This window comes from Frieseomelitta varia, unplaced genomic scaffold (genome assembly GCF_011392965.1).
Source record: "Frieseomelitta varia isolate USP_RPSP 00005682 unplaced genomic scaffold, Fvar_1.2 scaffold_184, whole genome shotgun sequence".
NCBI lineage: Eukaryota > Metazoa > Arthropoda > Insecta > Hymenoptera > Apidae > Frieseomelitta > Frieseomelitta varia.
In genome coordinates, this window is record NW_025109572.1 from 267,466 (window position 1) to 292,323 (window position 24,858).

The 24,858-nt window shown below is 44.0% G+C and overlaps 2 protein-coding genes across 13 annotated transcripts in view; one reads left to right on the plus strand and one right to left on the minus strand.

Annotated features, from left to right (window-relative positions):
• The window catches only part of LOC122538980 (troponin T, skeletal muscle-like), a 66,133-nt gene extending 65,093 nt beyond the window's left edge, over positions 1 to 1,040 (minus strand). Inside the window, exon 1 of the mRNA XM_043673536.1 lies at positions 841 to 1,040. The gene's annotated coding sequence lies outside the window, so the exon portion shown is untranslated. The remainder of the gene's footprint in view (positions 1 to 840) is intronic.
• The window catches only part of LOC122538978 (RING finger protein nhl-1), a 64,844-nt gene extending 41,510 nt beyond the window's left edge, over positions 1 to 23,334 (plus strand). For 7 of the 12 annotated variants that reach the window (XM_043673525.1, XM_043673526.1, XM_043673527.1 and 4 more), the window contains 13 exons: positions 2,184 to 2,459; positions 5,824 to 6,145; positions 7,971 to 8,191; positions 9,318 to 9,616; positions 11,107 to 11,428; positions 12,198 to 12,308; positions 12,393 to 13,646; positions 19,730 to 19,770; positions 19,831 to 20,341; positions 20,456 to 20,617; positions 20,838 to 20,994; positions 21,268 to 21,549; positions 22,443 to 23,334. In XM_043673525.1, coding sequence (XP_043529460.1) covers positions 2,184 to 2,459; positions 5,824 to 6,145; positions 7,971 to 8,191; positions 9,318 to 9,616; positions 11,107 to 11,428; positions 12,198 to 12,308; positions 12,393 to 13,646; positions 19,730 to 19,770; positions 19,831 to 20,341; positions 20,456 to 20,617; positions 20,838 to 20,994; positions 21,268 to 21,549; positions 22,443 to 22,874 — 4,390 coding nt within the window. In that variant the 3' untranslated portion in view covers positions 22,875 to 23,334. Of the gene's footprint in view, positions 1 to 2,183; positions 2,460 to 5,823; positions 6,146 to 7,970; positions 8,192 to 9,317; positions 9,617 to 11,106; positions 11,429 to 12,197; positions 12,309 to 12,392; positions 13,873 to 19,729; positions 20,342 to 20,455; positions 20,618 to 20,837; positions 20,995 to 21,267; positions 21,550 to 22,442 lie in introns of those variants that run through there. The other 5 variants (XM_043673524.1, XM_043673532.1, XM_043673535.1 and 2 more) reach the window with 5 other exon arrangements.
• Positions 23,335 to 24,858: the final 1,524 nt, after the last annotated feature.

The following is a 24,858-nucleotide window of genomic DNA, read 5'->3' on the forward strand; positions in this document are numbered from 1 at the left end:
TTTTTTTTGTTGCTTTATCGAGCATCGCGTTTACCGTCAGACCACCAATTACGACTATCTTTCATTTCTCCTTCGTTCTCCTCCATCGCGAAAAGAAGACGAACGCTGACGTCGACTGACTCGCTCATTTGCCAATTTCTTTAACTCTTTACCCTCGACAAACCTCTTTCGTATCATCTACCAGCAATTTATTTACGAAGCATCAAATAAGTTGATACAGCGATTGGAAATAATCATTCGAATGGTATCTAACACGAAATTTTGCTGATCATAACTTTCTAACGTGTGATCGTCAACGTGCATTGCGGGTTTGTTAGAACAAGCATAATACACTAGAGTTAATGACACATGGTTTCAATCTTTAGAAAAATAGCATCCACCATTTTTTAAACTTTCGTAAGAAGCAATAAGAAGCCTAGTTTATGTGAATTGTTGAGTCAGTCAATTATCTTCTAAAATTCTTTTACTCTTCTTACGTGGTATTATATACTTTCACTGTCTGTTCAGATATTATACTGTTGTACATCAGATGTATACGTTCGTTATAATTATCGACAAGCAAATTATAAAAAGAGAAAGTTCTGTTGACTAGATTCAAGTACAATGTCCCCTCAGAAGGGATAGTCGAGTGCAAAGGATTAAATTCCACGGAAATCATAGGTTCCAGAGACAAGTGACAGTGACGAGGAGGTACAAAAAAAATATTAAATTAAATTTACAAATGAAAGTCATCGCATTGATCGCAATTACAGTTGCAATATCATACAATTTAATCGACACGCCTTTCTGAGGAGGATATTATCCTTACACTTCGAAGATCGAAAGGTGAATGAAACTTACGTCGCAATTTTATGGGAAACACGTGGGGCTCCTTTGTACCTTGCCTGTGTCATTCAAACTGCTTCTCCGATATCGCGCGAAACGACTTTCCCACAAAGAAAGATAAACAACCGCTCGAAACGAGACGCACGACACTTCTGCGCTCGACTTTACACGGCGAATTAACGTGAGCGGAATCTTTAATTCCGCGCAACTCGGAATTTTATTTTATACCTTCCGCTCGGCTCGCGACACGACAGCACACTAAACGTCGACTCGGTTTTACGCAGCGAAGTCTCGTGTTCGTTTGTCGCGCGGTTTTTGTCCTAGCTCGTGCAAAATTTCCGAGCAAGAAAGGGCAAAAACTGTGTGTACAACATTGAAGAGCTCTCGTCGATGGCGTGGTAAGAACGCAAGGTTGAACGACATTACGTACATACTAACAAGAGATCAGCTATTTCGTACAACGTTCGGAACTGGCAGTAACAAGTAAAATGAAATAATTTGAATTTTTTCAGGATTTTAATACCTTTCGTCTGAATTCGTCACTTCATTGTGCAATATGCACCCACGAGACGAATAATTTATTGGATATGAATATTAAATTACAGAATCATTGGATCTTACAAATTGTAAGATCACTGAGTACGAATTTAAATCGTGAAATAATTATAAAATAATTTACTGATCAATTAAATTTTAAGTATAATCTTCTTCAACTTGATCGGTTTAATTTGCGAGCAATTACTGAGTAATTTAGCTGAAATTTAGCTGAAGTTTAAGAAAATATTCGTAACATCGTTGCTTCGATGAAACATTAATTGTTCTGAATTTTCTTCGTTCGCCCCAATGAAACACGACTGAATGCAATTCTGTAAAACTAATTGCTTTTTTTTTCTTTTTAACGTGATTTTAACGAAACTAAATCGCGAGATCTTGTCCGTCAATCACAACTCAGGTTTCAAGCAAATACCAGTTGCAAAATAAATCATTTTCGAAATGAAGGAACACAACGACAAACTATTCATCAATTTTCCAAATCGAACAAAACACAAGAATTCCAAGGGCGTAAAAATCCTATCCATCTCTCCTTCACCGACGAAGAGGCGAGCGTTCATTTCAACGTTTCCGCAGGAAATGAACTCGCCATTTGACAAGAATCCGCTCTTCTTCCGAGGATAGAAAAGAATGCTTACTGAAAGAAAGTTGAAGAGCGAAAACTAAAAGTTCCCTCGCTAATTCCTCGAGAATTCCCCTAACAATGTAACAATGACCGGCAACGACCGGCAACAACTCAACGAAACAAACAAACAACGGGAGAAACGGTGAGACACCGTGGCTCTAATTTACGACACTGGTTGCAGGAACTTCGAGTACGAGGCCGGGGATTACAGTCGGCGAGTGCGTTTCGTGATGGCACACGACCCGAACCAGTTGGTCCTCCACGTAGCCGGCTACGGCGAGCTGAACATTAAGCCGGAGACCGGAAGCGGAGGGTTGTTGGGCAGCTCGAGCAGTCTGGCACCTCCTGGAGGATCACCGGGCCTCATGAGAAGCAAGAGCGACCACCGTCTGGCATCGCAGTACCGACAGCAGGAGGAAGAGCGACTGGCGAGAAATCGATACGTGCCCGAATACGAGTAATTATCCCCTCTACAATTTTTCTTTTTTTCTTTTTTTCTTTTTTTTCGACGTTTATTTATTGTTCGAGCCATTCTCTCCCCGTCGCGACTAAAAAAGTTTCGACTATCCGCTGCTAGAGGATTCCTCGCGATACATCCTCTTTGCATAATGGCGCTCGATGTTTCCAAGAAGAAAAATGTCGGCGGGGGTTCTCTCTCGAGTCGGAGAACACACTTCGGAGATAAAAGGGGGCCAATTCTCTTTTCTAAACGTTGTTAATCTCACATCTTTGAACTATTATAGTGGCCTATCCCCTTGAGAATAAACGTACGTACGTACATACGTGTTGCATATGCATCGAGCTGAACAACGTAGAACGTTGGAGTTGGATGAATCTACTGTTTATGAAGTAGTCGAGGGTAAATACTGCGTAGCAACCGAGAGAGAATCGTTTATTTCGTCAAGAAACGCGGTGAGGAAATGCGTAGCGCTGACTGCTTTGGTGCGACGACTAGTTTCGAATGTTTCCGCAGGGGAACAATGCGGCAACACGGTGTAGAGGTAGCTGGTATCTTTGAACCAGGGAAACTGGGTTTCTCAGTCGCAGGGTGAAAGGAAGGGAGGGAGTATCACTCGGTGAAAATGAAGACGGCTGTAGAGAAAAGAGGCATCTCGTTGGCTATAGCTGGCTGACCGGTAAAAACGTGTTTGACCGTGGACCGTAGATTACTTTGGAATATTGCCAAACGGGATCCGTGGTGGGCATACATTTTTCACGATGTCCCACATATCTATTCTAGCAAATGTTATAAATACGTACGAGGCTCCACTGGCTGTATCTTTTCCCCGGCGTGGGCCGGGAACAACTTCCTCGAGGCCGAAATAGGCATGGTCCAGTTTAATTACCGACCATTTCGTGTAATACGCGCGCCGTCCGGTCCCGTTTCACTGAACCGCCTCGTCAAAATGCAAATCCCAGAGAGGCCAACCTTCTTGACACACACGCAACATTCCCCGACCGCGAGAACGTTCGAACTTACTTGGAATCTTTCACGAATTATGCTATGCGGCTATGCGGAACATCCTGAAATTTTACTGTCAGCACAACAGTGTGCGTAGGTGTGTGTGTGTGTGTGTGTATGTGCGTGTGCGTGCGAAACTCGGTTTATGGAGAATTTAAACATGCAGAAATATGCAAACATGTACGAAATATTCAAAGTAAATTCCTCTGAATCGAATCGCGCAGCCAATGTCTAGTCGGAAAATACTTGGTGCGAAAATTATATTTCGGAGGAATTGCGAAATTATTTAAACAGCCGATTATCCACAATGTTGACGAGCTAAAACCGAAGAATCTACCCTTGATATTTGTTATATATATATATATATTCGGTGCAAGCATATATTTCCTAGAAATCACAAAACTACTTGAACTGATCGTTTATTTATAGTACCAGTAAGTTTCGATATTCAATGAGATCATCTTTATTCATTTATTCGATTGAGACAGTATACTTCGTAGTTGCAATGAAATATGGAATGTAATTTCTAAGAAGATTTAAGGACAGACATTTCACATCTATATAAATGAAATTTGTCGCTACGCGTACGTATTTTCAGATCAGTTTCAAACTTTTGCCAATAACAATCCGGGCGTTGTTGTCCTGTTAGTAAAATTTCGAAACGCGTTTCACCCGTTTAATATACACGTACGAAAGTTTTCCAAGTGTTGAGTACGAACAAGAGTGTACAATGCATCTTGCGACAGTAATTAACAGAAACGCACGAGCTACGAACGCTCCAGTAGTTCGTGTCCTCGATTTCCGACTGCAAGAAGCTGCAATTAACGACGTTCCCGTTGCATGACTATTGTCGCTAATTCGGGAGTTTTCTGACTGATGATCAAGGGTAATTATATGAAACCGTGGCACGCGAACTCGTCGACGGCGTTCCGTGCACCGAAATTTCGTTCCGGCTAACTATTCGGCTTTTATTACGTTTTGCCAGCGTAAAACTCGCCGCTGTCAGACTGAGCCGGGTAACGACTAAATTTCATTTTACACGATCTCGAAAGCATCAGGATCGAGATTTCCCGGCCGAGAAATTCGGACAACGCTCTAGCTGAATATTTGCTAGTCGAAACTCTGAAACCAATCTCACCGAATTGAATAAAAATCGAAAATTTCGAGAGTCAAATTCCCCATCCATGTCTCGGACTACAGCGTACGAACGAGGTCGATCTTCCTTCCTGATTCTCTCTCTCTCTCTTTCTCTCTCTCACTGTACCAAGCGATCCGCACGTCTGCAGGGCGATAATTAAGCAACACTCGGATAAACCCGACGAATCTATTACTGAGCGCGCCGCCTTGAAACACGCGGATAACCCAGTTCCAGAAAATCGTGCGCCAAAGGAGGTGGAAACGTTTTCAATTCGGGTCTCGAAGCTCGTTCTGGAAGAAACGATGATCGTTAGCACGGGAATGTCGTTGTTCCTTCGACGAACGCAACGAGAGAAATCTCCTCGCACTCGTCTAAATCTGAATTCACAAATTTTTCTATCCGTTACTTGCGTGACTATGATACATCTCACTCGAGATTGCAAAGACAGACGATAGCTCATCGTGATGCAGAAGAGTTTCGTTGTCAGGTTACCTGATTGAAGTGGAATTGTTAGTGATAAGGGGGAGCGTCTGCATCGTCTTCCACGCGTAAAATTAATTTCGGATATTACAACTCGCATTCATTTCGCACATTGTGAACAACTAGTATCTTTCAGTATTTGGAGAAGTTACTCTTCAGTCACGTCAGATCGTTAACGAAAAAGTTTGGAAAAACAGTGAATATAGTTAATTACAATTGAAATTCTGTTCTATGAAATTTACTGTTCGAAAGATTTTAGGACAAAAATCGTCCTCCTCTGGAACTTTCTAAACTTGATATGTTTACAAAAACCCGTGACGCTCCACTGTCTTGTTTCTAATTTAGAAAATTAATTCTAGACATTAGAGTTCTTGTCTGAAAAGTTCTTGAGTACCGTCCAACTGAATCTTCAGAATCTGATATCCGAAGGTGCCATTATAAATATCCTCCGATCATCCTGTCTCCAATTTGCGAAATTAACACTCTGGACGTCATAATTATTTTCTAAAGTTATCTATCCAAAGTCCTCTTCCACTTCTGTTCTGGTGGAACATCGTGATTCCCAATAATATCCCATCTACGTTGTTCAAATCACGTCAAATCATCTAACTAAAATTTCTAACATCATCCGATCTTTCAAAGATCTCTCGAATCCGTCGCAAACATACGCAAGCCTTTGAATCCGACAATTTCGCCAATGTCGGAGAAGAAATACCTAATGGAACGATTTGTTTCGAACAGGTACGACGCGCCAGAGTACGAAGTGCCGAGGAACAAATCGAGGTACAGAAGCCGATTCATGCGGCACCGGGACGGGGACGACTCGGACGGCGACTCGAGGTCGACCGTGCGATTCACGTCGACACCGCAGGAGACCTCGGGGCTTCGTGAACGTGTTCTGGACACAGAAGACGCGGCACGCGGACCGCTCTCCGGGATTTTTCGGCTGACGGACTCGCCGCGCGTCATGAAGAAGCTTCAAGAGTACGAGAGGGCCGGGAAAAGGAAGAAGGAGGAACCGGCGTCGCATCCAGCTCAACAACCTCAACCACCGAAACCTCAGGTTAATGAATAGCACTTTCATCCCTTTATCTCGACGCCGCGAAACGTCCACCTCGGCAGAGAAAAATAGAAAAGAAAAAGAAACAGTCGACAGAACGTTGTCTCGAGATCTCGATTTTTATTTCGTTCACGGAATCTCTTTGGCTGACAGTGAGGAGCGAAGAGCGAATGAAACGAGAATTGGGAAAAGGGTTAAACACGAAGAACAGAGAGTCTTATATTTAATAATGAGAGTAAAGAATTAATTAACAGAGGCTACGACGAAACAACCAGATTGGCTAAAGCTGTTATCGATCATCGTACCGTTGGTCAACTGAATCTGTATTGTAATACAGAATTTTGGTAATCGGATCGGAGAATATCCAACCGAGTATCCAACCGTGCTTGCGTTTTCCTTTTTTCTCTTTTACCGGCTCGGGTCGACGCAATTTGCATTTTTTCAATTGCAAAACTGTAGTTACAACGCGTCGCACGCAACAGTTTCGTTTTGCGAAATTTAATCGGGGGGGGAAAAAAAAAGAGCGAACCGTTTATCCGACGTCATCGAGTTTGTGCTGAATTTCAACTGTGGTTATCGATTTCCTGGTGGCGACCGCCACCTCGCGAAACATCCTCGTAGATTCCTCTGTCGAAAGGAAAACGAGAACAGTGAAACTATCGGGTTTACAACGATACCATCGAACGTCGCGTGTAATCCAGTCACTTTTTAGGCTGATTAGCCAGTTCGTGTCCGAATTTCGTATTCTCCTGGACAATTCAGAAATGAAACGGTCGAATTGATTGATCTTCGTCACTACCTTCGTCCACTTCACGCGGCCATTTATTTCGTTTCGACAGTGACTTTCCGCAGCAGAGAGTTTCCGCACAGATTCACTGCCTCGTTACGGCAAGGGGAGGAACAGATGATCGCGAGGGGCGGCTCAATGGCCCGAGCTGAACGAAAAGTAGCTCGGAATCTCTCGCGTTATATCACGTTGGATGAGATTCAACGGGAACTAAATTTTTGATCGTTCGGCCTGTACGTGCGCACCGACCGATACGGATACAGGGATGAAAACGTCTATCGCCTTCCTCCGCCTCCTCCTTCTCCTCTCCTTTTCCACGAGGGGACACGAAAAGGGAATAAATCTGGGCGAAATTTAAAAATAATTCGTCACTTCGCAAACGGTGAACACAGAAGCGTGCCGCAATATGAAATGTGTGTTACTTTGATCTCGACTCATAAATATGTAAATAGCCCGAGACACCTCCCCCAAGTGAATGAAATTAGTTTGTAGATATAGCCGTTGTATATTTTTGTACGAAATATTCTATTATAATACGAATGGAACGTACGAATACACGAATATATATTTTGCTCATCAAGGAAGTAATTAATCTGTCTATGTCTCTCTCTCTCTCTCTCTCTCTCTCTCTCTCTCTCTCTCTCTCGCGTACACTTGCGACAAATCCTATCTCTGTGTCTCCCGCTATCGCACGTCTGCTCGCTCGCTGGCCAGCATTTTAAAATCAACGCTAGCATTTCAATGCGCGTCCCAGCGCGCATGTTACCGCATACACATACGCGCCGATGCACACGCCGTCAGCATAAAAGTATCTCGACTCGCTAACCAACTAATCACCAATGAATAATTTATCCTCACGCACGCTTCACATAGAAGGAAGGAAAAGGGGAGGGGGAGGGAGGGGAAGAAAGGAGGAAAAATAATGGAATATTTAAAGAGATTCGAGGAAAACACGATCCCGAAGATTCAACGACGAGATTTTTCATTCCCTCCCCCTTTCCCCGCCGTACCGGTTAAATATATTCTTTCTGTCGCGTGCAGGTGCAAGTGAGAAAAGTGCCGACAGCAATGGCGAGGCAAACCAGCGAGGACGACGAGATTTCTAGGATTAAAAAGCAGAACAAAACGGCGGCCGCACCTGCGACCGAAACGGTGGAGGAACGACAACCGGCACCGACACCTGCACCTGCTCATCCACCCCCGAGGGAGGCGCCCGCCGAACGAGAACCGGAAGAACCTACGCGAAGACCGATGCCCGCCAGGTACGCTCTGATAATTACACACTTGCCGAGTTTGTTAGTCGTCAAATCGTCAATCTCTAATCGATCGGATATTCTCGTGAATATTGTGCATGCTTGTGTCACTGTTACAAGCGTTGCAACAACTGCCTACGTTGTTGGATAATTTTCTAACTTTAGCGAGGCAATCTCCGAGACTTTCCCCTTTATCGTAGATATCACGTTACACATTAAACAAATTGATCTGACACGTAGATTCCTTTTATTAATCGTTGCGTGTGCAAACGTTCGAGTACTTTCGTTAGCTACTGCATTTCCATAGAATTATTCACTTACTAATCGACGCGTCTCCTTGATTTATTAATACGCGATTTATTAATACGATAAATTCGCTAAGACGACGCAGTTGCCTGTGACTGGTAGCAAAATATATAATCCGATCAAATTCCATCGCAACATTAAGTCACAAGCATCTCGGTGCGCGTTTCAGTAGTAGTGGCGCGTATCTAGTCAGACAGGCTGATTTATGCCCGCTCGGTAAACAGCGATCGGTTCCACGGAATGTCCCAAGTTCTGCGAGCGGTTTCACCCGAGTCACAGAATGTAGTGTCACGGTATAATTGTTGAATTGATAGTATCACGTTTTGTTCTGTGTTATACCGTATGAAAGAAACCATATGAATTAACGTCCATCTTCAAGTGGATCAAAATTAAGTCTGTTCTTTCTCTCCGTGTACTCTCAAATGCTACTTTGTTGAATAATTAATAATAGTATTGGCAAATGTGTCGGTTGAAATTTAAATGCCACCTTCAACCGTGTTATTTCGCCTCTGTATTAACAGCAATTCCAAGTACTTCGAACAATTCCGCAACTATTGCCCCCTGTTGATCATTTATCCAGAAGTCTGCACCGCGATTTCGCGGTACGATCGTGTAGCGTTCCACGTACGGCCATAAAATGGATGAATTGTAGGCGAAATAATTGCAAGGGCGCAACGGGACGAGAAGGGGGTGGTTGGGCGGGTGGAGGCGGCGCGATGTAAACTAATATCATCGGTAGAAATTACGGGCATACGAATGCACCTCGGCTGCTCTGCTCTGGAGTTTACCGACTCGAGGAAGTCGTTAATTGAAATATCGTTGCTCGTAGGAGAACTTCGACGGATACCCACACTCCTGCGACGAGAAGCGCTTCATCAGACTCGAGCACCGGCTCGGAGAGCTCGGGAGGATCGGGAATCCGCAGCACCGGCGCGCCATTCACCGCCGAGGAAATGAAGCAGAAATACTTGTCGAGGGCACCGGCGTCGAACGCAACATCCACCGTCTCGTCGCCGCACAGCGGCACGCCACCAACCCCCAAGGACACAAACGCCAACGCCAATGCCAACGCTAACGCCAACACCGCTCCCTCGTCGCGGTCCTTCCAGAGCCGTTTTTTAGGCACAGGTGAGCGCCTGTTTCGACGTGAGATGTATCATTCGCTTACAATTGGCTCTTGGTGTCGATAATGTTTGATCATCTAGCTTCTAACACGATAAATCAAATTTCCTTTCTTTCTTTTCATTTGTGATTGAACACGTGATTTTAGAATTCCTTCAACACATTCAAATATATGCATTAAACATGTTCAAACGTATTCAAATACAATGTAACTGTACAGGTGGCTCTTGGTGTCGATACTGTTTGATCATCTAGCTTCTAGCACGATAAATCAAATTTCCTTTCTTTCCTTTCATTTAAGTGATTTTAGAATTCCTTCAACACATTCAAATATATGCATTAAACATGTTCAAACGTATTCAAATACAATGTAACTGTACAGGTGGCTCTTGGTGTCGATACTGTTTGATCATCTAGCTTCTAGCACGATAAATCAAATTTCCTTTCTTTCCGTTCAAGTGATTTTAGAATTCCTTCAACATATTCAAATATATGCATTAAACATGTATTCAAACGTATTCAAATATAATGTAATTGTACGTTACACGCGAGAAGATAAAACGACACACATTTGAATATAATACTTGGTAATATCAAACGTGCAAGAAATCATTTTTATAAATGTAACGGTTACAATTTTATGGGAGATGGTATTTATTAAAAGGGAGAATATAAGATAAACGGAAATAGTTAATGAGAAAATTCCCCCGCGAAATGTATTTCCGTCTATCCGCGTTTGCTGTGATATTCACGATGCATTTGGAACATTTAAGAACGAAAATATTCGCAGAATGCGCGCAACATGCAAAGTAAAGTGCTCGTTACAGGATTTAGCAGACGAAACAAAATTTTCTCTAAGATCGTGTCCACGAAAATGCAAAATTACAACCACGACCAAAAAGAGAAAAGGACGTTCGCAAATTACGTTCAGTAATTCATAATTATATATATTATATAATAATATTATTATATTTATATAATTATAATTAATACATATTCATACTTATAAGTAGTATTTTTTATTTAAAAAGTAAATAAAAGTACTACTTATTATAAGTATGTAATAACATATGTATTAATAACATATAAATAATATATAATTTTATTATATAATAAATAACAATATTCTAAAAATATTATTACATTTCATATAAATTGCATATTAAATTTTGATTTTAAATGAATTAATAATATTAATAATATTAACAATAATACAAAAATTTATCGACGACGCATCGCGACACGTTGTGGAGACTTGAGAGAGCGTAAAAACGTCAAGTATCGGCGCAAAGATCCAAGTTAAAAGACCCGGAGACCATCCATCTCTGCGAGCGAACGTTTAACGACCCGAGATCGCAACGTCGTTACCGGTGCGCCATTAACGAGTCCACCTGCATCCAAATAACGTTCCCCGGTAGCGTAATTCCGGCTTGGAGGGCCGGGACTGCCGAGCGTTGATATTTATTTAGCTACGACTGAGAATTCTCTCGTGCTAGGTAACCGTGCAGCTCCGCCGCCGCCCGCGCAACCGCCCCCGGCGGCGCGAGACGAGACGACCGTGAAGAAGAAGGAGGAAGAGGAGGACGAGGACGAAGAGACGAGCAGCTCCTCGGAGGAGACGGAATCCGAGACCGAGGAGGAATCGGAAACCGACGCTCACCCGTCGACCACCACCACGACGTCGGCGACGACAGTGTCGAACGCTGCCCAGGATCGTCAGAGGAACGAATCGGCGATGGCCAGAACTGACATCGGGCCGCTGCTTGCTCGAAGCGCGGAGGCCAGACGCGGCAGCAAGGAGGACTCGCCGACCACCAGGCAAGTATATACCTTACCCCGGGACTTCTAATTCGAAGGTTTCCATTAACAACGTTAACACCGTGCGAGAATCCATCGTCGGCCCGCACGTGCGTGTCGTGAGAACGTGAGAACGTGGAGAACAATTTGACTTTGCGGCGAAACATTTTGGAATTTCGAGAAAGTACTTCGTTTTTTTTCAAAGTAATTTGTTATTGTTCGACAGAGATCCGAGTCGTAGAGATTTGTTTCAGACAGACTCTGTTCTCAGTTTTTAGAGGGGGTCGCCTCTAAATTTTGTTAGATTTTTAATCGAGGTTTCACCTCGTGATGGAATTTTAGTCAGCTTTACGAGTTTTACGAATTATCTCCATTTACAAACTCGCCCCGCTATACGTAGATCAAACAACGTGAAAAGCTCGAAGCTGAATTTTGCGAGAGGTGTTCCAAGCGAGGCGTTCGTCCAAAAATCAATCTACCTCTCTTTAGTTCGATGCGACTCGATTCGAGGAGAGAAAAAAAAAAACCGGTGTGCGAATAAGTAGGGGTCGATAGCAGAATCGCCGGTAATTCCGATTAGCCGCGTTTCGAGCTAATAAACTTTCAAGAACCGATCAGAAATTCCCAGCAGTAGTTGAAAGCTTCCCTCTCTCTCTCTCTCTCTCTCTCTCTCTCTCTCTCTCTTAAATAGAATAGAGTCGATTTAGAGATCGAAGAGGTCCGACGGAAAAAATGCGAACTGAAGTGGAATTGAAACTAGAATATCGAGCGATATCAACTCGTGTCTCAGGTATTCGTCGCCGAGAGGAAGTCCCGCGCATTCGGTGACGAGCCCGACAACGACGGCGACGACGACGACAACGAGCGGCGCGGCGACGACACCGGCCGGCTACACCAGCAGGTTCGTAGCACACGTAGATCACGGTCAGAATCATCATCAGGCCAATTCTGATTCCAATAACCCCCACGACCGTAATCGTTTTAGGACGTTTAGTGACGAACACGATGAACCGTCAACCGTCGATCATGTCGAGGTGGACGGGCTCGCGGCTACGAACGCGGATTACGATATTGACGGATCGATGGTTGTTGTTAAACCGCAGTCGAACAACGAACGGACCCACGTACCGGACGATAGTACGGACACCGACGAGACCGTCACCTCATCCTTCTCCTCCTCCGCGGCCAGATCCAAAAGTCACGAAGGTAGCGGTAACGACAGAGATAGTCGGATAGAGAACCGCAGCGTGGTCAACGAAGACGCGTTAGTGGAAGGTCGTTCGGGGAACGACGTGAACTCTTCGTTATCCGCTCGGATCGAGCGACTGCCGATCGCTGCCCGAGATAGCGGATATCATCCGGACAAAACGATCGCGAGACCTTTCGACGAATCCTTGGGGACCTCGCCAGAAACGGCCATCAACGGAGGCGAGTACGCGAATCGGTACAGCGATCGTCTCGGAGAGAACGTGCAATCGAATTCGGAGAGCGAATCGGGTAGCACTACCGACAGCGGTTCGGAAACGGACGAGGAAGAGGAATCCAGAGACGAGAATAGCAACATAAAGAGTAAAAAGGGGAGAAGTCCGGAGCTAGGTCGTACTCCGTCGCCAGAGCGAAGTGTGCCACGCGAGGACGATTCCAGCGAGGACGAGTCGACCAGTTCCGAAACCGAGCGGATCACCGTGTCAAACGTACCGTCCAACTCTCATTCCGAAGACAGTCACACGCTTCTGGAGCCATACGACGACAGAAGCGCCAAGCGGCGAAGTTCCTCGATACTCGAGGAGAAAAGTATCGAGGAGCTGTTCGACGACAACGGATGGGTGATTACCGATCAGGATCTGCAGGCAGAGACCACACGGAGAATCTCGAAAAGTTTCGAGTCGATCGATCCCGACGACTCCCACGACGGTTCAAACGAGGAGAACGCCGACAAAGTGGAAGACGGCCACGGAACGACCGAAAATGAAAAAGCATCGGGCACGTCGGAGTCGTCCGGGAGTCTGTCGAGAAATCGGGTGTACAGACAGAGTAGCATCGGCAAGAACGGTTGGCTGGTGTCCGACGAGTCCGAGACCGAATCCGACCGGGCCGTTTCACCGGTGATTGGAAATCCAAACGCGACTGAAAATCCAGCGAGCATCGAGAAGGAGCGAGTGAGACGCGACGGTCCATCGACGAACGAGAAAGGAAGTGGCAAAGACTCGATGGTGCCCGATAACCTGGAAGAGAACGGGTGGGTGATCTTGAACAAGGTGAACGACTCGTCTGCCGGGAGAGACGTTGAGGGCGAGAGCACGGACGAGACGAGCACGATTCGTTCCCAAACGACCGACCTCGTACTGAGAGCTAACGTTGAGAACGGCGCGTTAGTCGCGAACGCTGCCCAATCGAAAGAGAGCGAAAGTCGCAACGAGAACGAGGACGCGCCTGGTGTCGATATCGCTATACCGATGCAAATGGTAACCACCGTTTTCTGTGTGTCCGTACTGTGTTACAGCGTTCTAATCAATCTGTTCCTGTAACCGCCTCTCTCTTCTCTTCGCCCTTCCAACCCCCTGTTTCTATTTTACGTTCTCGTCACGTCTTTCTTTTTTTTTTTTCGTCGTTGTTCGTCGGTATTTGGTGGTAAAAGACTGCAAACGCTACTCTCTCACGGACTACGAACGAGACTGACTCCAAAACAGCAAGTTGGTCCGATGCAGCAGTTTCTCCTTTTGCGTTTCGTTTGTTATTTTTATCCTCGCAGTTCGTTCGCTTCAATCTTCTCCATCGCTCTCACACACACACACACATACACACGCGCGCGCACGTTTGTGCTTCTTTCGCGCGAGGATAGGACGTTTGTTTTAAATCCGTAAAAGAGAAACAGACATCGAGAAGAAAGCAATCGAACGAACAAGAGGGAGAATAGTAGTTCACCGGCAACTACCGTTCGTAAATATTATTTTAAAGCGTTGGCTTTGTAACACCAAAGAGAAAAAGGAAGAAAAACTTAACAGTGTTGAAGGGCCATTTGATTGTTACATAAAATTAAAATGTCTGAAGAGATACCACGTATAAAATACATATTCGAACGAAACTCTTCAATCTAGAAACAAAAAAATAAAGAAAAAACAATAATATTAAAGGGCCATTTGATTGTTACATAAAATTGGAAGAAACACTATATATGAAACATACTTCAAATGAGAATCATCAATCTGGTATTAGATTTAGTACCGAGTGTCAACTATATATCTCAAGTACTTGTTTCAGTTTCAATTTAGCAGAACCAAAATATCTTTCAATTGAATTCCAAGTACTTACGAACGGTGGTATCATCGTTTCATCTAGATTCGCGCGCGAGTTGTTTATTCGTCACCCGGTCTCGGGAAACTGCTGCTTGGCACCTCCAACGTCTTCCAATCGATACATCATCGATGCTATCCACTAATCGCCGAGATTCGAAAGCAAACGAAACAAACGGAGTTCTACGGACCGGGAGTTCTCAGACCTCGGTCGGCTCGAGTATTTATCGTCTGGTGAAATACTTGCATTTTATATATTGTGATAATCGTACGTACGATCGTTAGCATAACTTCTCTTGTTCCTACGTTGATCACCCGCGATGATTAATCCCCGCTGATTGCTCAATACACTTCGTAGCTTCGTAGACACGGAAGTGAAAAGAAAAGAAAAAAGAAAAGAAGAAGAAGAAAAAAAAAAGAATCGAGTGATCGCTTTAGTCGGCAATACTAAGCGTACATAGTAAGAGAAACCGTCCTCCTGCAGTGCAGCTTAAGTCCACGCTGAAGTAAATGCTTTCTGGTATCGTCTTCATCGACGGAAATCGCGGTCGCGCTAATGGCACGTGTCACGCGGTATAACGCGTTCCGACTGAACGAGCCAACGCTCGTCCGTTCCCATCGCCATTTCGTGAAAATATTATTTCTCCTCGCGTGCTTGTGAATGACAGAATGATAACTGCATTTACGAGAAATGTCCCAGAATTAAGGAAAATCTCTTTTTTTTCTCTCTCTCTTTCTCTCTGTGTGTTTACTCGCACTGCAATAATTATTCGCTCTGAGGAGAATTAGAATTAATTGGAATTAATTTAAACATTGCACGAACTTTCACCGTCGCGGACGCTTCAGCCAGATCCATCAACGATCGACGCGACGTGTCATTTTTCCAATTCTTTAAATTGTCAATTGTCTGTCTCTGTAATTGACGTCAGAGCCGCGAAAGAAAATTTCGACGATTCGCACGATACATCCTCGTCGTCTGTGTCTTCCATTTAGATTTTGTAATTCTGTGAAATTTTCGAGAGAATCGACGAGTTCGCGGTAAGAGTTGCGTTTGGTCGTTACACGATCGCGCAACGCGTGACCAAGCCATTCCCGCTCCCGCTACGTCATTCTCGTTGATCATTTGTACATTTTTTTTTTTTTTTTGTACTCTTTTTTCCTAGTGAATAGACTTGCGTCAGTTTGTTGGTGTGGTAAATAAACTGCATTTCTTTGTGATAACTCGTATTATTTATTTCCCTGTCAACTTGTCCTCAGCTTAGATAAGCATATGGTTAACAAGAACAACGGGAACAGAGAGACGCCGCGTCTCCCACTTGTAAATTCTCTGTACTTTTTACTATCTGTCTTTCTGTTTATTTGTCTTACTCTTTGTTACACTCGTCTCTGTTGTTCTCGCCTCTCTTGAGATTATTTTCTTTCTTATCTTTTCGTCTCATCCCCCGAGGGGATATCTTTCCAAGTTATCTTTATCGTTCACTTTTCCCTCGTATACTCGTATATTCGTATATTATCTCCCCCCCCCCTCGCCTTTTTTAAGAAGAAAAACAAAAAAAAAACAAAAAGAAGAAGAGGAAAAAAATGCATCTTTATTTATTGCACTAACAGATTGAACGTTCTCGCCAGAATTGATCGTGTGAAGTCCTTTCGTTACTCGTTCGTCACACGCCACCACCCTTTTCCCTCCAGCGAGATGCTTTCACGAAGCCGCTCAACCCTTTCTCTGTATTTAAAACACCCCTCCCTCTAGACCGCTACTTGAAAACTCTGTTGCAACATCATCAAGATGCACGCACGCTCATACTACGAATTTACAGCGTACTCGACGAAAATGTAGTTCCGAGGAGAAGGTAAAAATCGATCCACACGTAGGAGGCCACGATCAAGGTATCATACATGTGTTGTGACAACGCTCGTTTTCGATACTGGAGCAGTTAGTATTAAATGCAGCTTGAAGAGAACGCAACGATGCTTCCGTCGAGCCGAACGAAGCTGTCGTTTGCAACACAAATTAATCAGACGATTTTTAACGACTTTAACAACGAAACTTTGAAACGATTTAACAAACGCTTCTTCGAATTTCATTAACCCCTTTGCAACCACGAGAGAGGCACAGATGCAGTGTACGCGGTGAAGATATTTCGCGTCTCTTTTCATTAAGGCAAAAGTTTTCTTTTTTCTTTTTTTTTTTGCGAAAGCAGAGATCGCAAGATTATAAATTAATGGATTATAAATTAATACAAATTTTTTGTGAAATTTCAAGAGAAGGTACTTTGGATGTTTTTAGGAGGTCCTCTCACTTCGTGCGTCTTCTCTGCAATTTTGAACTTTGAAATTTCCTCTACAAATTATTAGTTAGTGTTTATCAGAGCTTTTATTTAACTATTCGATATGAAAATAATGAATTTAAATTTACGATGATTTAATTTCAAAATAGGCATACTCATAAAATTCAATTTCCGTGATTCTTTAATGCTCTTCAGAAAGCACTATTCTAGGACGAAAAATTCGAAGAAAAATCGACTCGAATATACAAATATACAGTCGACGTTGGACACAGGTTGCATAATTAACAATATTTATCTAACTTGACTTCAAAACTGTTCAAATATTAAAAACCAAACGCGCAAGACACTTCATCTGTAACGCAATACGAATGACAGTTCATTGTGAGACATCCTATCGGTGGTTGCAAAGCGGCCAAGTTACTTTCTCTCCCGAGCTTGTCTAATAGCATAGGGGTAACATCGAATTCGAAATTCACGAGTGCCAACACGAGAACACATGAAATATTACAGAATGTGACCGCATTGTGCGCGATGCGGGAAGCGTGCTCGAGGCATGCAGCAAAAGGTTTAAATATAACTCGTTTGTTACTTTAAATATCCGCCGGTGCACAGATAGTCAGCCGAGCTATATCGGTCTGTAGTCTACTTGACTGGAAACGCGAATGTTATTCCAATACGTTCGACGTCACCGACATTAAACGCGCTAGCCGGAGAATCGTTTCGAAAACTCCCTCGTGAAAGCTACCCGACCAGCAAGATCTAGCTGTTTAAATAATGTTTAAAGCCAGCCTTTCTCTCTGGAGTTTTCCCTCTGGCCTGAAAACACGGTGAACCGGAACTTTTGGAAATTCGATTCGAGGGGGAGGGCACCAGGTCGTTGCACCAAGGTTCACGAAGGGATCAGAAAAATGTGGGTTGACGGCGATCTTAAAATTTTAAGACTACCGTTTGCAATAACTCCGCTGTCGTACATATTTACCGCGTGCAATATTGAGAGAGGCACGTTTGAATGAAATGGGAATTCAATGAGAAATGAAGAATGTAACAAACAAATTGAACTCTCAAATACTATCATCGGATGATAGATGTTCGTGGCGCATTTAAAATACTTTACATCACCACGTGATACAAATTCCGAAACTTAATAAAAAAATTGTACGGCTTCTACAAAGTACTTTCACAAAGTAACTCAATGCATAGTTATAAACGTAAAATTTTCCCCGGTCTACAGATCTTAATTCGATACAAGATATTTGATATCTTACGTTTAAAAGAACGAAGATGAGACATTCCTCGTAGCTTGACTTTTTTCACGCGTTTCGACACACGATTCGATCTCGCGTCGAGAAGCAGTAGGAATTTTGTCGAGAGAGAGATAATAATTGAAAGTAAAAGATCCACTTTCTCCGGGATAAAATAAAATTGCTTTCAGCGATACGCGGTGCCCCGTTTACTCGCCACTTCCCGCGATTTATGAGGACCGTGATAAAGAACCGACGTATCAAGCAGCGCGCTACAGATTGATATATAACACGGCAGATATGCATCCGTTTTCACTACCCGGCACACCATGGATATACGGCTGATTACACATGAGATTTATACCACGTTGTGACTAATTGCCATGGATCCCACGATAGAATGGTAACTAACACTTGCAACGATATAATAGCGAGAAAATGTGACGCGATACATCACGACGATAGAACGTACGTATGGTTATCAATGAATGCCAGCGCATATATAACATATATAGGAGCGTATTAGAAGAGACAGGCTGAGACTATCACCTCGAGATCGCGATATTCGGTTTCAGGGAACGAAACACGTCACGAACTGTATCATATTCGTCGGAAGAAGATATTGCTAAATGTTACTAAATTGTACATACAACTGTAACTCCGAGTTAACAGCTTCGAGAGTTCAAGCTTCAGTTTTTCTGCTCGAAAAATAATCTGCGCGGAGGATCCGTGAACCGGACGAAGTACGGAATCGGTCGCTTCTAACACCAGCGTAGTGGCTAGCGAAGGTGTTTCGACTCATGTCGACCATCATATGTCGCTCACCATATTCATTGAATTCATATTTTGGAATTTCTTTGCCACTGTAGCGAAACACATGTATGCCATAATTGTATTGGTTATACCTGAAACTAAATCCGACAATGTACTTGGAAGTTGAAAGGTGATTAAGTTATTGTCACGTTACGTTTTACAAATAAATGTCAGTCTACTAGTTGTCTGAAATTACCAGAACCAATTACCAAAGTTTCTTATCAATGATGTTGGTTTAAATAATTTCGTGATTTCTGCGAATACGTACTAGCTACTAAGTATCTTGTAACATCAAACGACGCTACGAGTTAGTTTCAAACTTTGCCAATATAATCGCAACAGACGAGTCTCGTGCTACAGCGTTAATGAAATTTCAAAACGTTTCATAAAACACGCGTAACGTATGAAATTGCACAAGGGTCTGTATGTCTCTTGAACGTGATATTGAATTGAGGATCTAGTGATCTACAATCATACTTGAATATATTTAACAACGTGAAAAAAACGTTCTATATAAAAACTATACGACCAAATACTTTCGCGAGCCACCGTATGATCGATAACCCACGACACAAAGACACCTATCGATGTTTTCTTCCACTCTTAATCTACGCGACAGAGTAACAGATCTTCTCGATCGAGCAAGAACGATCTGAACGAGCCAACCTTCGTTCGACGATGTTGCAGGTTTCTGAACAAGAGCAGAAGCCAGGCGGCGATGATGGCAAGCCGGGAACGAGAACGGGAACGGGAAAGGGAACGAGAACGGGACCGAGAACGGGAACGAGAACGGGAACGGGAACGAGAACGAGAACGGGAACGAGAACGGGAACGGGAACGGGAACGGGAACGAGAACGAGAACGAGAACGCGAAAGAGAAAGAGAACGAGAGAGAGAGCGCGAACGAGACGCGGAGACGGAGGTCGACTCGCCACTGTCGGCGAGGTCGCGATACGCCGCGTTGAAAGAGAGAAGACAACGGCTGGCGCGGTCCAGAAGCTCGCACAATTTCGGCGGAGATGACCTCGACCTCGACGAGGAGCCACCCTCTCCGACCACCCAGTCGCCGAACGCCTACTTGGCAGCCAAGTACGGAGCCGGGTCTGAACTGGCCAGAAGCCGGAGTACACACGCCCTGAAGTCAAGAGAGCCGAGCCCGGAACGCGACAGAGTTGGCACGGAGAAGGATGGAGCAGCATTGAGCTCGTGGGCACGTTACCTGAAGAACAAGTACGGGAATCGCACCACCAAAGACAAGGAACCCTCGACCTCTGCATCGACGATTCCATCGTCGTCCAGGTGAGGCATTAATCCTGTACGAATGAACGTATGTACATACAGTGACTATTTGAATTCGACTCTATCGAGATTGAGTAAGAAAGAGATTACAACTCAGGCGGGATATGCTTGCAGCGGAAGTGCAACCTCGAGGAGATTGTCGCTGGGACTGCCTTTGAGGCACGGTGGTCAAACGTCCTTCGAATCCTCCGACGACGATCAAAAAAACCCGTCAGGCTCCCCCACGTCCCCTACAGCAGCTCTCGGTATACCCGCGGCAGCAGGTTCCTCCACTAGGTGAGTCTATCTATCATTTGAAACTATATGTAGTTTATAATTAACTCCACTGCTGTCTTTTAAATTCTTAGGATTTACCACTCTGTTGCTTTCGTAAGTTCGTTTTTCGTTTGTTTGAAAAAGATGGAGAATTGATAAAGATCAAATCAGTTTGTACAGAGGCAACGTGAAATTCTTCGAACGAAGAAGATTTGACAAAATTTGTTGAAATTGTCGACAGTAATGGCCGGAGGAGTCACTACTTGCTGAAGCGGCGACAGCTGTACAAGTTCGGGATGCGGGGGAGCGAAGCCGGATGCTTTACCTGGCCGAGAGGCCTCGCGGTTGGCCCTGACAATTCCATCGTCGTGGCCGACAGCTCCAATCATCGTGTTCAAGTAATTCATTCTCAACATTTCCCTCGATACAATTTCTGCCGCCTGTCGCGAAGGAGATCTCGAAGAAATTCGTTCGTCGCGCGATGTGCCATTTCTAAAGTGCCATTTTCATTCTCCAAAATATGCGAGACGAATTTAACAGGACGAACGAATTTATTACACAAATTGCTAAATTACGAAATTGATAAAATTCCTGAACGATGGAGAAAAAATTCAGTACAGGGGGGGGGGGGAATTTTCAAGAGATCGATACATGGCGTTAAAAATTTACAGGTGTTCGATTGCAACGGGAACTTCATGAAGGAGTTCGGAACGTACGGCAGCGGCGAGGGTGAATTCGACTGCCTCGCCGGAGTGGCCGTGAACAGGATCGGGCAGTACATCATCGCGGATCGTTACAACCATAGGATTCAGGTTCTCGATCCTTCCGGTCGTTTTCTCAGAGCCTTCGGCTCCCAAGGGACCGCCGACGGTCGGTTTAATTATCCCTGGGGAATCACCACCGACGCTCTTGGATTTATTTACGTGTGCGATAAAGAGAACCATCGCGTACAGGTACGTGCCTTCGCGATATTGTTGTTTATTTTTCTTTCTGTTGTAAATTCTGTTATAAATTATTGTTCGGGAGATCGACGTTTGAAAACGGCACCGTCGATGCGACAACGTGCACCAAACGCTCAAAGATATCGCGCCTTCACCTGTGTTACACCGCAAACTTACGATAACGTTAGCAAATATGATGTTGTTAGCTTTCAGTGTTCGTTAACCCCCTTTCAAATCCTCGTTATGTGTACCTAGACTTTGTATAGTTATATAATCCTAAGAATAAAAAGCCTTCGACTTTTTTTCCTTCAATAAAAGAAAAAAAGATATTAATTTCGAGTATAATTCTCTGTTTGAAACCCCCCGAACGTCGATATGAGAGAAACGTGAGCGCAGAGCGACGATGAACGATCCAAGTTCTTCTGTAGTGAAAAGAAAAAAACGAAAAGAAAAGAAAAGAAAAGGTTAAGGGAATGAGATGCTTACTTGAGATGCACGGCGTTCAACAATGGACGAAACGTGAGTGAATATTGCAACAGCAGCAACACGATCAACACACGTGATCCCTCCGCTGACTTTCGATTCCTTTTCCGATCTTCGACGTCTCACGTAGGTTTGTGTAAAACAAAAAACAAAAAAGGTGGACTGTTATCTGCTAATTGGTGTGTGCAAGCGTATCTCACGTGGTAGCGTCCTTTTTTTTCTTCTTCTTTTTTTTTTTTTTTTGAGGTAGTAGGAAAATAATCCCAGAAAAAAAAAACTGTAATCAGATTGCTGGCGTAAATAAATCTCTAATGCAAATAAGCAAAATAATCACTGTAACGAAACATCTGTGTCTGGCAACGTGAAATATGCAGTCTCTGTGTTCTACCGTGTAATCGCTTCAGCGGCGTCTGTTTTCGCAGGTATTTCAGTCGGACGGCACGTTCGTGGGCAAATTCGGTTCCTGCGGAAGCGGTCGCGGCCAGCTGGAGCACCCTCATTACATCGCGGTGAGCAACACAAACCGCGTGATCGTCAGCGACGGCAACAACCACCGTATCCAGATATTCGACGTGAACGGCCGCGTGCTGACCTCCTTCGGATCCGAGGGCTCCGACGAGGGTCAGTTCAAGTTCCCAAGGGGTGTCGCTGTGGACGACCAAGGCTACATCGTCGTCGCCGACTCTGGCAACAACAGGATACAGATATTCAGCCCAGAGGGGGCGTTCCTCAAGTGTTTCGGCGGCTGGGGTAGCGGTGACGGTGAATTCAAGGGCCTAGAGGGTGTTGCCGTCACGTCGACCGGTAACATCGTCGTGTGCGATCGCGAGAATCACCGCGTTCAAGTCTTCTAATTTCGATTTCACTTCGTTTCGTTTCGACTCTCCTCTCCGTTCTATCTTCTGTGATTCTTGTCGACCACGCACACGTCGAACGATCACCAACGAGAGGCTGTCTGTTTCAGTAGAAAATGTATTTTGTTACGACGTTTCTTGACGGAAGGACGGAAGGTTCCTTGATTTTCAAATCAAATGGGTTTCCAGACCGAAAGAACGAATGAGACACGTCGCCGTTAACCGCTTGCTTGCGTTAGAAATTAACACGTAGCTGCGTTGTGCTGAGCTAATCTCTTCTTACAAGCTTCGGTATCTTTCTCTCGATGGGAAAGATGCGTTTGAACGATCGGCTGGAAATTTTCGCGTTCCTCTCTACCGTTTCGATGTCGATGCGTCTCACTGCGGCGACGATGGGATCGAAAAGGAACTTTTGGACGTCGGTGAATTGAGAAGTTTTAGCTTGAAGAATGAAACAAAAGAAAGAAAAAAAAAACAAAAGAAAAAAGAAAAGAAGAAAGAAATAACACTTTATCTGTTCTTCTCTCTCGTCTTACCCCCTTTCCCTCATTCGACCATCTTCCTCGTACGCACGTCATACTCGCGTAACGTAACTTAATTTATATTCAAAGTGACAACAACAATACAGTTTGTACCGTTTGTATGCTTTAAATAAATTGTTGCGGAGGTAATAAAGGAGAAACGAAAAAAAGAAAAAAAAAAGAAAGAAGAGATGTCTCGTTTGTTCTCACCGAGATATTTCCATGAAAAGTCAGAGGAAAGGGGGCGGGAAAAAAAAAGGAAAAGAAAATCTCACCTCCTTTTATATCAAAATCCATTGACGATCTCGTTCTTGAAAAGAGAAGAAAAGGAAAGAAAAGCCAGCCGGTGGAAATTAGGAGCCGGTTCGGTGGCATTTCGTGGTAGAGGATTTCGTGTGTTGGACGATTGAACTAGAGCTAGAATAGACAAATAAGCCGGGGGTGAGTCAAAAGGTAAGTGAGTCAATAAATATATAATTTATTAAATGCAATGATGAAATGGTGTAACAATAGGGGGGGCGGGCGAACGGCGATCGCAGGATCGCCGTGCGAGGGCGGACAAGAGGTAATATAACGCTGCCCCGTCCGACACCCCCGGATCGGAAATATAGATAAAATATTTTCGTTATTATTTACAATATTAGTTGAACGTTAGTCAATAAATAATAAACAGTGGCGTAATCCTTTATTTAATATAATTTAATAATGTAATATTACGTTTGCGATAATAAAAATATTACAAGAGATGGAGCCTTTACCATTATTCGTTTCCACTAAAAGTAGCACGAACTTGTTTAAATTATTGCAGCCACCGTTCGAAAGTTCACAGCCAGCACGAGACGAGAATTCCTCTCGATGTACATACATATATATATACTTCCACCTCGTTTCGTGTCGATCGCACGTCGTACGGTGTGTGTCGACGATCGTGATATTCGTTGAAAAATCGCCCCATTTTCTCGCCGACACACCGGCCCGAAAAGGAATCAGCTCGCCGTGAATTTTCGAACGTGAGTAAACGTCGGCTGGATGTTAGATGTCGAAACAGCTGTCGAAACCATCAACCTTCCGGGATAGTCGCTCTTCGCGAAATCGAATGGGATTTAACAAATTAATTACATAATCGGCGTTACGCTTCCTCGATATCCGTGTAGAAAAACCGCATTGGACGGCGCGGTGAACGTCGGTGCAACGGCCACGCCGTCGGATTATCACAACGAAAGTTTTACGCGACATGCTTGGACGTTATTATCGAGTAAAATACCAGAGGGTCGAATACACCTCGATAAGACTAGAAATATGTTTATGTAACGCACACGGGCCAGGCAGGCAGCAAGCAGGTACAAAGTGACCGTCTTAATCAAGGAACAGTGAGTAGAACATGAGCTAGGCACCGATATCCGATCGTTTCGACCTTTTCGACATCGTGATACAAACGTCCTACTGGGATGACCCGTGATACA